Raw genomic sequence first — 11,461 nt, 5'->3', positions numbered from 1 at the left:
GCTTATTGCCATCATTGATTAATTGAAGCAGTTTTATGCTTTACTGTGGTAATTGTGTTTGCTAGTACATAAGTTGGAAAAGTAAGTTATAGTGAATTGTTTTGTTGTTAGCTGTGGTACTCACCTCCAGCAGATGTGTATCTATGCCTTTTATCTTTGGTCCTGGAACTGGTGGCAGGATAAAGGCCATCATTCTGAAAAAAACCCAGAACGAACATACCAGGTGTAAAGACAGTTCCTATCTCACTATTTGTTTTCCCATTTCCTCAGAACATGACTGAGATTTTAAACACTTCTCCCATATCTTATATGTCCCAGTTGGACCTCTGTCTCCTGCCTGTCTCTCAAGCTGAATAATTCACAAATCCAGTTACAGCTCATAAAGTACCCTTAGATATATCTATAAAAAGCACCAGTAGTGCTAAAGTTACTCAACTGGAAAAGTAAAATTACTAATATCTTTTTAATTGTCATCTGTCTCTTAACCTCCAATTCTCTAATACCATTGTAAATTCATCATTGGTCAAGAAACAGTGAAGTGATGCACAGTTCAGGAGGGCCAGTAGGGCTGTCTGTGCATCTTTGACTGTCACTTGACTACTGCTAAACAGGATTTATGGTGAAGGACATGGCTTTTCCAATCACAGTTTCTATCTCTTTCTTCTACTCAGCCAGTATTTTTTGAAAGACTTGCACAAAAGCAATAATCTATGCAACACCTTTCTCTTTCAATTTGAATGAAATTAGCCAGGATTCTAAGAAACAATTTGGGAAATTGATAGAGAGGCTGGCAGAAAGACAATCTCATAATACAACCTTATTTACTTTAGAAAATTATGACAAAACCCAGTCTGTCTCCTACAGAAACAGGGATACTCCAAGTAATGCTTGATTAATATTACATGACTAACCAAGGCTAGTCAGATCTAACAGAGACAGATCTTCACCAGCTGAGAATTTAGCCTGATTTCCATAAGGAGCAGAAATACTGCCTTATCAGTTGCAAATTAAGTCAAACTCCTACAACTAATAGTTTATAAGACAAGGCAAATGCTATGGAAAATTGAGTCAAATATTAGAAGTCTATTTTTGAAAAATTTTCTCTGATCTTGGACTCCATGTGATTATGAAATTGGTGGCTTACCTGTACCCTTTCATAATCATTATCCAGCTCATGATTAAACATATAAGAGATGACAGGACACCAACGATGATCCACACAACCATATCTTTTACTCTAAAGTCTAAGAAAAAACAGAATTATTTAAGGACAGGCATCCAGCATATGTACAGTCAGCATGCAAAAAAAAAAAAAAAACTCTCTCAAATTACTTTTCTTTTAAAAATTTACCTAAACTGCCAAATTATTATTGAATAGAGGCTTTCACCAGCACAGATGGATCTCAACAATCCCTGTAATATTGAATAATGAATATAATTTTTACTAATGGTACTGCACAGGAAATAAACTGTCTTGGAAAAATCATACAAAAATGAATGGAGATGAAAATTTTGTCACAGCCAATTACACAGATTGGGTTCAAATCCAGTTGTACCAAAACTCTAGCCATTTCATTATTAAATATATATCATACAATTAATTAAATGCTGGTTTAAGTGACCTAGGTTTACATATTTTTAAGGATTTTTACTGTAATGTAACACCTTTCATACTGAAGTGCTTATTTCATATTAATACCAGATAAAGAGTAATGAAGAGCTGTTACTGTCTGAAGGCGGTTGCCCTTTGTTGTCTGTGTCACAGTTTTAATGCAGTTGCCAGTGTTCTTTTAGTTAAAGAGTACCATAAAGAGAAAAAATAGAGGCAATAGACAGAAAGGACATGGTTTAAATAAGCAAAGAGAAAATAAGAGGCAATAGACAGAAAGGACACAGTTTAAATAAGCAAAGAAATTATTCTCCTTCATAACTCCATCATAAAATAATGAAGGGGAAAGGTAACTGGGTATGGTGCAGGGGTTATAAGGATTTGGTTACCTTAGCAATGATATTCTTATCTGTCCTAGGGAAACTAAGGGATCTGTATGGGTGCCACAAACAGCTAACAAAAAAATATAACACAAATTTGCATGTAATAACATTTACTGAAGGGATGCCCGGCCACTCACCAGTAGGGATCTCAATATACATTTCTGGGCTCCACTCACTCCATAATCCATGGTGGTCTGGTTTGCAGTGAATCTGTACAATGTACCTCTTTCCAGGATTTAAACTAAACATCTTACATTGTGTTTGCTGTCCAACAAAAATAGTCTAGAAATAAAACAGAAGTCACAGCTAAGGCTTAGGTAATCAAGATGGGAATATAGAATGAGTCTGGATATCTTTTCCTAATAATTGTTGAGAAGGCATGGAAAAACTGTACATTTGTTTTATTTCTATCGTTAGCTTTCTAGCAGATGGGAATGAGATCTAGCTCTGATATACAGTGCAAATTAAACTGCTGTAAAAATACATAATGAAATTTATGGCACATAGGGGAGAAGTTGTGGTAATGGTAGAAATGGCCAAGGTTAACAGGAAAAGGAGAAGACAAGAAACAGAGATGGAGAAAGACAATGCAAGTGGAAGAGGGAGTGGTGGAGTGGTGGAAATGCACTGTGCAATAAAAAGTAGGTCTTGAAGGGAAGTGCAGTGAGGGGGAAGGCAGGAGGAGATACAGAGGTCGTTTGGAAGCTTTGCAGACAAGAAGGGGTGGAGTCAAATACCAATAGCTGGAATCTTTAATTTGCCACTTAATTGTTTTAATTTAGATCCTGGCATAGAAAATTATTATTATTTTCTGGCCACTACAATTACCACCTAATGGTTATTTATATAAATTTGAATTATTTTATGTAGTGTCACTGAGCTTTCTGTTATCTAAGAAGTGCTTGTGGTTAAGAATAAATTATCACAAAAGAAACCTGACTAAATGAGAATGAACAATTTAAACTACAATGCCAATATGATTAATAAATAATGACAACAATTAAAAACAAGTGCTTTATCACCTGCTATTGTACAGCAGCATCTGAGATACCAGTTATCTCAGCAGGAAACCGTAGGTCACACAAGCACTTTTGAAAAATTATTAACTATTTAGAGTGTCTATATCATTATATTCAGGCATGGGATCTAGATGACAAAATCCAGCTTGTCAGAAAGCTTTATCTAGCAAAAACTTGTGATATCCTTACCTCCCATTCCTCTCCTTCTTCAGGCTTTAGTCGCAATTCATATTCAAGGGTAAGCCAACCAGATCTGACATCAGCTAGTGGGGGTGGAGACCATGTCAGGACCAGATACGGTTTTCTCTTTATTGACTTTTTTAATTCCAGAGTAATATTCACAGGAGGATCTGGCTGTACTGTTGAAATAAAAGAACTGTCAATAAGAATCTAAGTGATTTTTTTTCCCTGCATTTCTTAGGAAGAAATATAAAATGATGTCAGTGAAGAGTTGCCATCTTCATCGTGTCTGGTAATTTAGAACTGTTACTGGAATATAAAAATCAAGAGTTTTCAGATAAAGTATGGATTCATGAATTTTAACCCCCTCTCCCAAATATCAGTATGTTGAATTCATGTTGAGATTTGCCTTAATCATTTATCATCAAAGATACCTTTTCTTACATTACTGTTTATTGTTAGTTTTCCCCACAACTATATTTCAAAAAGTTAGCATCTTTAATGCTATGTTATGAAAGCTGTGTTCTACTGAAATATTATCAAAGCTTGGCATAAATATTTAGGAACACTGAAAACATGGATGCAGCTAATGAAACTTGTCCCCTCCATCTTTTACATTTAGAAAACTCAACCACATGATCCCTACACTCATATGTAAACATCCTTTAAAATAAAACAAAAAAGCATGTTAAAACTTTGTCTGTATACCAAAAATAAACCAAAATAGAATGCAGGTTTCTTCTACAGTCAGGCTTGCATCTTCCTCAGTTTAGAGGTACAGCTTCTGCATATTGTACATATATTTTACCACTGACTGATCAAAAATTCATCAGGTCATTGCACTGAGATAAAATATAAAGCCATTTCTTCAGCGGCCCTTTTCCAGTTGCCAGACTCTGGGCAGCCAGATCCTTGACAACAAAATGGTTATCAAGGATAATGTTCCGTTCCCTTAGATAAAACCCTAATTACTTGTCCACAGTCACTCTGCAGAAAAAGTCTGAGAAAGAGATTATCAGTACACTGCTATAAAAAGCACTAATGCATCTTCTCTTGGGTATGGAAACTACTTTTAGGTAATCAGATTTAAGTATTATTAGTTAAAAGATAAAATTTATTTCAGTTGCTTGTACAGTGGAAAAAAGATTTTAGCTGGATGATGTTTCTTAGGGTTTGACTACAAGAAATATTGAAAACCAATAAATGTTTATCTGAATGCAATTTTACAGCTTTTAGCATTCTTGGCTTCTTCTGAAAATAAGATTGTAAAGAGATGAATATTGATTTATTATTACACTAAGGAATATATTATTTGTACAAGTTTTTAACTTGCATATAGGACTATATACCAGGAGACCTGGAATTAAAATTCTTGTGTCAAAACCCATGATTCTGATGATTCCACAGAAACTACTTTTTAATTCTTACCTATGTAAGTCACATCCACATAATGAGGATCAGAGACATTACTTCCCATTTCATTAGTTGCCCTCACAGTTATATTGTATATGGTCCAGAAAGAGGTGTGCTTTTTATCGAAGTAGCATGAATTGGGGCCTGCAGTTTTGTAATCTGGACATTCATAAACTTTTTCTTCTCTGAAATGAAAGAATCCCAGTGATTAGGTTACACAGACTAAACCACCTGATTTTGGTTACTAGTACTTCAGCATTATTTAGGGCTGGATCTGATTTTTCACACCCGGCAATGTGAAGAAAATCAGAAAACTGCTTCAGACTAAAGTCATTAGACAATCCCAGAGAATTTCCCCCACAAAGTAAACACCACAAAGTCTGAAGAATTTAGGCTATGGCAGATGCACTGTGGGCTAGTACAGCACAGCTCTTAATTCTCTGAAAACCACTGTCCACTGCACAGCCCAGAGCACTTACATGCTCCAGAGACTGAGTAGAAGTGATTGCTGAAATCTTCTAACCCATCAAATAAAAATTATGTACTTCCAATATTCATTCCACACTTACAGGAATTCTGCAAGTTACACTTATAAGCTTACAGAATTTATTTGGTTTTTCATGTCTTGATTACAAAAAAAAAATCTGCTTTTACCTCTCCTTCACATCCATATCCAAGCTTCCCAAAGTCAGAGGAGAGGTAGGAGAGAAAATTGAGTATGTAGTACTTGTTTTCACTTTCTAGATGCACAACAACAAAAGAGAAAGTTGTGGATGTGGACCTCTTACTCTACCATACTCAGCTGGACCAGTATCTGTCTTTTTACACTAAAAGTGGGCTCTCAGCTGACAGTTACAGAGTCTAGCATCTATCTAGCTCATTACAAGGTTGAGCAGTACTAGGTGAACTGAAAAGGACCAAAAAGGGCTCACAAGACCTAAAAAAATTCATTGACTCTTCCTTTAAAATGAGTGTTCAGCATTTTATCTGAGTTCCAAGTCAAGCTTACTACAGAAACCAGGAGACATTCATGGTCTATGAATACTAGTGAAAAACAAGCCTTATCAGAAGATAAGAGTTTTAGTGGCTGACCATTTTGGAAAGTTTTATTTCTAAGAAAGTTTTATTTCTATGCATGGTTGAAGAGTTTTAGGACTGCGCAGTTATATTGTTTATTAATATACTGTTGATGAGCAATGAAAAGACAGAATTCACAGTGCCATTATAAATTCACCTGCCATTTAAAGAGATCAAATTTAATATTTCAGTCTTAGACATGTTGCTGCTTTAGTGTGATGCCAGAACATGCCACTGGACAAAATCAGACTGTAGACTACATGGACTGTAGAAAATTGCATCTCCTGAAACAAGAAAGCAATGAGGATTGATTTTCCATGTCCTTCTGACAAAACACAGAATAACTACACAGTGCTTATTACCCCTCTTTGCTGTAAAGCAAAGTGTGGTTGGTCAAGAGTCCTCCATCCGAGGCAGGCTTCCACCAACAAGTAAATGTTTCTTTTTCAGGAGAACGGCACTTTATTATTGTAGGCTTTTCAGGAGGTAACCGTTCTGTAAGAGATAAAGAAATTAACCAATTAGTACGTTTAATACATTAGGTCCACCTTGAATTTGTAAAACAATGTCAAGCAGAGAACAGGAAAATATGAAAAAAGAAAAAGTTTTGCTTCACAGTAGTGCAGGAAAGGAAGAACCATTTGATGCTTAGGGCAATAACATAGGGTAAATCATAAGGAATGTTGAAATTGGGTCACAGCAGACTCTATGAAATTATTTAAAATACACTCTATTATTCAATCTACTTTCTATAGTGTTCTGGGATAGATTATTTCTTTTCAGTAGCTGGTATAGAGCTGTGGTTTGGATACAGCATGAGAATAATTTTCATAGTACAGGGATACTTTAAGTTATGTTTATCCTGAGCCAAGAGCCTCTTTTTATCTCCTGCTCTGTCAGTGAAAAGGTGCTAAACAGAAGAAAAAGTTGGAGAGAATATAGGACAGGTGATCTGACTAAAGGGACACTCTACTCCACAGAACATCATCTCCAGCATACAAATTTGGGAGTTACCTGGAACCAGCACCCATCAGGATTCAGAAATGGAATCTGGCATTGATCAGCATTATCCTTTTTATCCATTTACCCTTTTTATCACCAATCATCAATCATCATCATCATCTACAATTGTTATTATTATCACATTTTACTTTGTTTTAATTATTGAACTGTTCTTATCCCAACCCACAGATTTTACCTTTGATTCTTCCCCTCATTCCACCATGGTGGCATATGAGTGAGCAGCCACGTGATGGTTTGTTGCCATCTGGGCTTAAACCACTATATACAAAAACATTTTTTTTTTCTCAAAAGGGGTGTTCTAAGATGATTCTGTTTGTTTGAAGGGTATTCTGTTATTTTCTTTTGCTTTTAGGCAAAAAAGAAGAATGTAAATGTTTGTCAATTTGTTTTTGTTCTTGCCAGTAATTTTCTTCTGAAGTACTCAAAATATACAAAGAAGCAGCTCTCATATTACGCTGTAATGTTGTTATGCTCAGTACTCAGACTGCTTGCATGATTGCTCCCGATCAAGTATTTATAGTCTCAAGAACAGCACTTAAGAGTTGGGCGGAGAAAAATGCTTAAATTTTGAATAGGATGATGCTTGTCAAAACCCAGAAGTGACTGAAACTTTTGCAGTTATATATTGTGGCAAAAATATGGTCCTATTACATCAATAATATATATTTTCTACTATGTACAGCAGAGACATTGATTTTTCAAATTTCTAATTGCCTTAGGCACATCTGAAAATGGGACATTCAAAAAATATTTTCCTATTAGCAGTACTTCAACAATCTCCAAGTCAAATAATGAATAATACAACTAGTAACTAAAGAAGTTTTGAGACAAGTTGGCTATAGTGTCTGGCAGCAAGAGATGATATAATACAAATTTAGTGTGTCTTCTCAAATTCAATAAAACACAGATAGTGACTTCCATGTGATAGTACCTGTAAGTGTCATGCTCTGTTATCAGTGCTTGCAGTCCAGGCTCTTATAGAAAAAACATTACCTGATATTTATAGCTACAGATAAAATCAACATGATTTTTAAATAAAGGGAGAGGAACAATAAATTATTTAGGCATGCCTGTATCAGAAGTGACTTCCTAGTAAATCCTACCTTGTTTATGATAGCCAGTTTCAGCAGAAGATCCTGACCGGACCAACAAGATTAAGAAAGCAATTACACAGAAAGTATAATAAAATGCACTGGACACTACAAAGCATCCCTGTGAGAGGCCAGGTTTCCAGCACTGGCATACAGGCAGCTCCACAGCATTGAACCTGCTACAATTTAAAAGCAATTTACAGAGCAGCAATCATCCACTCACCTTTAGGGATCTGAATGCTTCTTTCTGAGCTCCACTCGCTCCACTCTCCGAGGTCTAACATGCAGCGAACCTGAACAACATACTTCACCCCAGCTTGCAGGCTGGTCACCTCGTAGTGCGTCTGCGTTCCTACAGACACTGTCTGGAAAAGAAAATGGACTGGGAAAATAATAAAGAATTGGACCACTTCAACAAACAAACCATGAAGGAACAGGCGTGAGTTACTGACTTCTGAAAGTCAGGGATTTAAGTGGGGTATTTATAAGATATTAATTACAAAGAAGCAAAAGTAGTGATTTAACAGAAAAAAAAATCACTGCTGATTCTGATATTCAAGAGCATATTGAACATATAGACTTGCTTGTACTCCATCATATCCACAATGCAAGGAGCATTACAAGTAGTCCAGCTCACATATATATCCCCCCACTGAAATTCTTCTCAGTGGCTTTAAGTGACTTTCTCAGACCCTTCTAATTTCTCCTCAGAACTATTTCAAAATGCACAACATTCTACATCATTAAAACATCAACAGGGTAGGCAGCATTGAGGACACATGAGGACACAAACTTTAAGACATTTTGTCCTGAAAACTCAGCTGTAGCAGTACTGAAGTTGAGTCCTAGAAATATGGAAACAGGTGGAGAATGTCAATGCAAATGGTTAAATGTGAGTAAGCCACAACAGAATTTCTGAGGGGCAGGTTGCCTCCAACTGGGTTATCATACCTAAATATATATACCTATATATAACTGGGTTTTGTCATACATAACATTAGGATGATTATGTAAATATGTTGAATTTCACGTCTCTACAGACCGCTCCAGTATTTTTCTTTCTTTAATCATATGTGGTGCATTCATTTTTCTATTCTTACACAAACTAACATTTTTATAGGACCAATTAAACTGAGACAAGAGAATTCACTGGATGGAGCATTTTATAAAATAAATATGTTTTTCCCTTACCTCCCATTCTTCCTTTTCCTCAGACTTTAGTCGTAGCTCATAGTGATATACAAGTAAATTAGACCTGGCATCAGCTAAGGGGGGTGGAGACCATTTTGCCCAAAGGTATGACATGTTAGCAGATGTGTTCGTTTCTAGAGAGAGGTTCACAGGAGCATCTGGCTGAACTGTATAAATGAATGAAAAGTTTAAGTGCCATTAAAGTGCCATTTAATTTTCTCTCAGAAAAGACACCTCCTTTATGGTTTTGTATCTTATCATATTAATTTCAGATAATTCAACACTGTAAAAGAATAATGAAGAAGCCTTTTAGTTTTCCTTTCTCCTTAATGATTTTATTTAGCTCCTGATTTCCAACAGTATCAGCAAATCTTAAGCTTTACTCTGAATTTGTAGGGCTAAGGAAGTACAAATCCAAATTTCATAAGGCCATTCTTGCAAAACTAGAATGTCAGCCAGAAAAACCTAAGTATATTATAATTAAAATGATGTATTATGTGTGTGCAGAAAATAGAATGGAGTCAGGAATATAAAATACTACAAAAGGCCTGTATAATGCTCAGGTAGTTATTTTTATCCTTCCAAGACTGCACTGTCAGCAGTCAAAAAGATTTTTACATTTGAAATATTAGGTAGCTTAACCTAATTTGAAATTTTTATAATCTACATTGGGTCGAATTAAAACACTGCAGAAAACTAGAAACTGAAGCAAATTTTTCAACTGAAGTTAAATTTTTTACATATTCACACATGACATTCCTAATATCAAGTATATAGTTACTAAATCTATAATTAAAACACAACTTTCACATAAATTTAACATGCATATTTTAGATTATCTGTAAACAAACACTTCTCAATAGCAAGTTTCAAATCATGAAGAAAGAAGTCTTTTACCACTACCTGTTCTGAGATTAAAAACTGCACACATCTCCAACTAGTTTGTTTTCCATTTTATTCTTTGATTTTACCTATGGAAGTTATATCCACATGCTGAGGATCTGAGCTGTTACTTCCAATCTCATTTGTTGCCATTACAGTGATAATATATGTTGTCCAGGGATTAGTGTGGTTTTTATCGAAGTAGCAGGAATTTGGACCTGATGTTAGGTAGTCTGGACATTCATAGATTTTTTCTTCACTGAAACAAAATGATTTTAAAATTTAGGAAGTGAAGCAAAGTAGATAATATTCTAGTAATGGACTAGGTTCAGCAGAGAAATTGGAAATGTTTGTATATATATATATATATAAAATCACACATATAATTTATATAAATATATAAAATAAATTTATTTATTTCTAAATATAAAATATATAAAATGTATAAATTTATATTATATATGTCTATAATCCCATCTCTTGGAAAAATTTTGATATATGTCAAATACTGTTACCATAAATGGTTAATTGATACTTTTACTGCAGTTGTTTTGATTAATGCTTTCACACCCTTTTTATATGTAGGAATAAATCAACAAAAGAATAGAAACAGAAATTTCCAGAGACAGAACAAAGAAGTTTTAACAATATTTATAAGCAAGTAAGAGGGAAATGAAAAACATTTACTTCAATTAGGTAAGTTGCTAAATATCTTTGCATATTACCCCTAGAAACTATGGGCCCTATGGCAGAGAGCTCTTTTACTGATTAGTTTGTTTCCAGCAAGGTCAGAGAATCACTTAGTTTGGAAAAGATGTCTAAAAAGATCTCTAAGATGTCAAGTCAAGCTTTGACCACCTTGTCAATCAGACCATAGCACCCAGTGCCATGTCCAATCGTTTCTCAAACACCTCCAAGAACAGTGACTCCACCACCTCCCTGGACAGTCCATTCCAATGCTTACCCGTCCTTTCAATGAAGAAATTCTTCCTGAGGTCCAACCTGAACCTCTTCCAGTGCAGGGTGAGGGAGTTTCCTCTTGTCCTGTCACTATGCCCTGAGAGCAGAGACTGACCCACACGTGAGTACAGCCTCCTGCCAGGGAGCTGTGAGTGATAAGTGCCCCCTGAGCCTCCTCCAGGATAAACACCCCCGGCTCCCTCAGCTGCTTCTCACAGGACTTGTCCTCTAGACCCTTCCCCAGCTCTGTTCCCCGTCTCTGGACTCACTCCAGCACCTCAGGGTCTTTCTTGCAGTGAGGGGCCCAAAACTGAGCCCAGGATTTGGGTGTGGGCTCCCCAGTGCTTGGTAATGCACAAGCTCCTTGGCAGGGTCCAAGGGCCCCACCTGCCCTCACTGCCCCTACCCAGCCCCTCCTGCACTAGCTGAGTCCCAGGTCCCCAGTTCAGCTGGTCTCCAGCTCCACACAGCCCTGCCTTTCCAGCCCAACCCATGAGCTGCTGTCCTGGCCCAGCCTGGCCCCAGCCTGTCCCTGTCCCCAAGGCAATGAGCAATGCCCAGGGCTGGGCTGTCCCGCTCCTGCCCTGCTCCAAGCTCTGATGGGAGCGGCGGGGTGATGGGAGACCTGCTGCC

The 11,461-nt window shown here is 36.5% G+C and overlaps 1 protein-coding gene across 5 annotated transcripts in view; it reads right to left on the bottom strand.

Annotated features, from left to right (window-relative positions):
- The window catches only part of PRLR (prolactin receptor), a 150,601-nt gene that overhangs the window by 8,895 nt on the left and 130,245 nt on the right, over nucleotides 1–11,461 (bottom strand). For 3 of the 5 annotated variants that reach the window (XM_056513313.1, XM_056513314.1, XM_056513315.1), the window contains 9 exons: nucleotides 9,958–10,127; nucleotides 8,987–9,153; nucleotides 8,019–8,160; nucleotides 6,044–6,176; nucleotides 4,620–4,789; nucleotides 3,201–3,370; nucleotides 2,130–2,274; nucleotides 1,145–1,244; nucleotides 125–194 (listed from right to left, as the gene is read on the bottom strand). In XM_056513313.1, coding sequence (XP_056369288.1) covers nucleotides 125–194; nucleotides 1,145–1,244; nucleotides 2,130–2,274; nucleotides 3,201–3,370; nucleotides 4,620–4,789; nucleotides 6,044–6,176; nucleotides 8,019–8,160; nucleotides 8,987–9,153; nucleotides 9,958–10,127 — 1,267 coding nt within the window. Of the gene's footprint in view, nucleotides 1–124; nucleotides 195–1,144; nucleotides 1,245–2,129; nucleotides 2,275–3,200; nucleotides 3,371–4,619; nucleotides 4,790–6,043; nucleotides 6,177–8,018; nucleotides 8,161–8,986; nucleotides 9,154–9,889; nucleotides 10,128–11,461 lie in introns of those variants that run through there. The other 2 variants (XM_056513317.1, XM_056513316.1) reach the window with 2 other exon arrangements.

This window comes from Oenanthe melanoleuca, chromosome Z, assembly GCF_029582105.1.
Source record: "Oenanthe melanoleuca isolate GR-GAL-2019-014 chromosome Z, OMel1.0, whole genome shotgun sequence".
Lineage (NCBI taxonomy): Eukaryota > Metazoa > Chordata > Aves > Passeriformes > Muscicapidae > Oenanthe > Oenanthe melanoleuca.
This window is presented reverse-complemented; position numbering and strand designations above follow the sequence as displayed.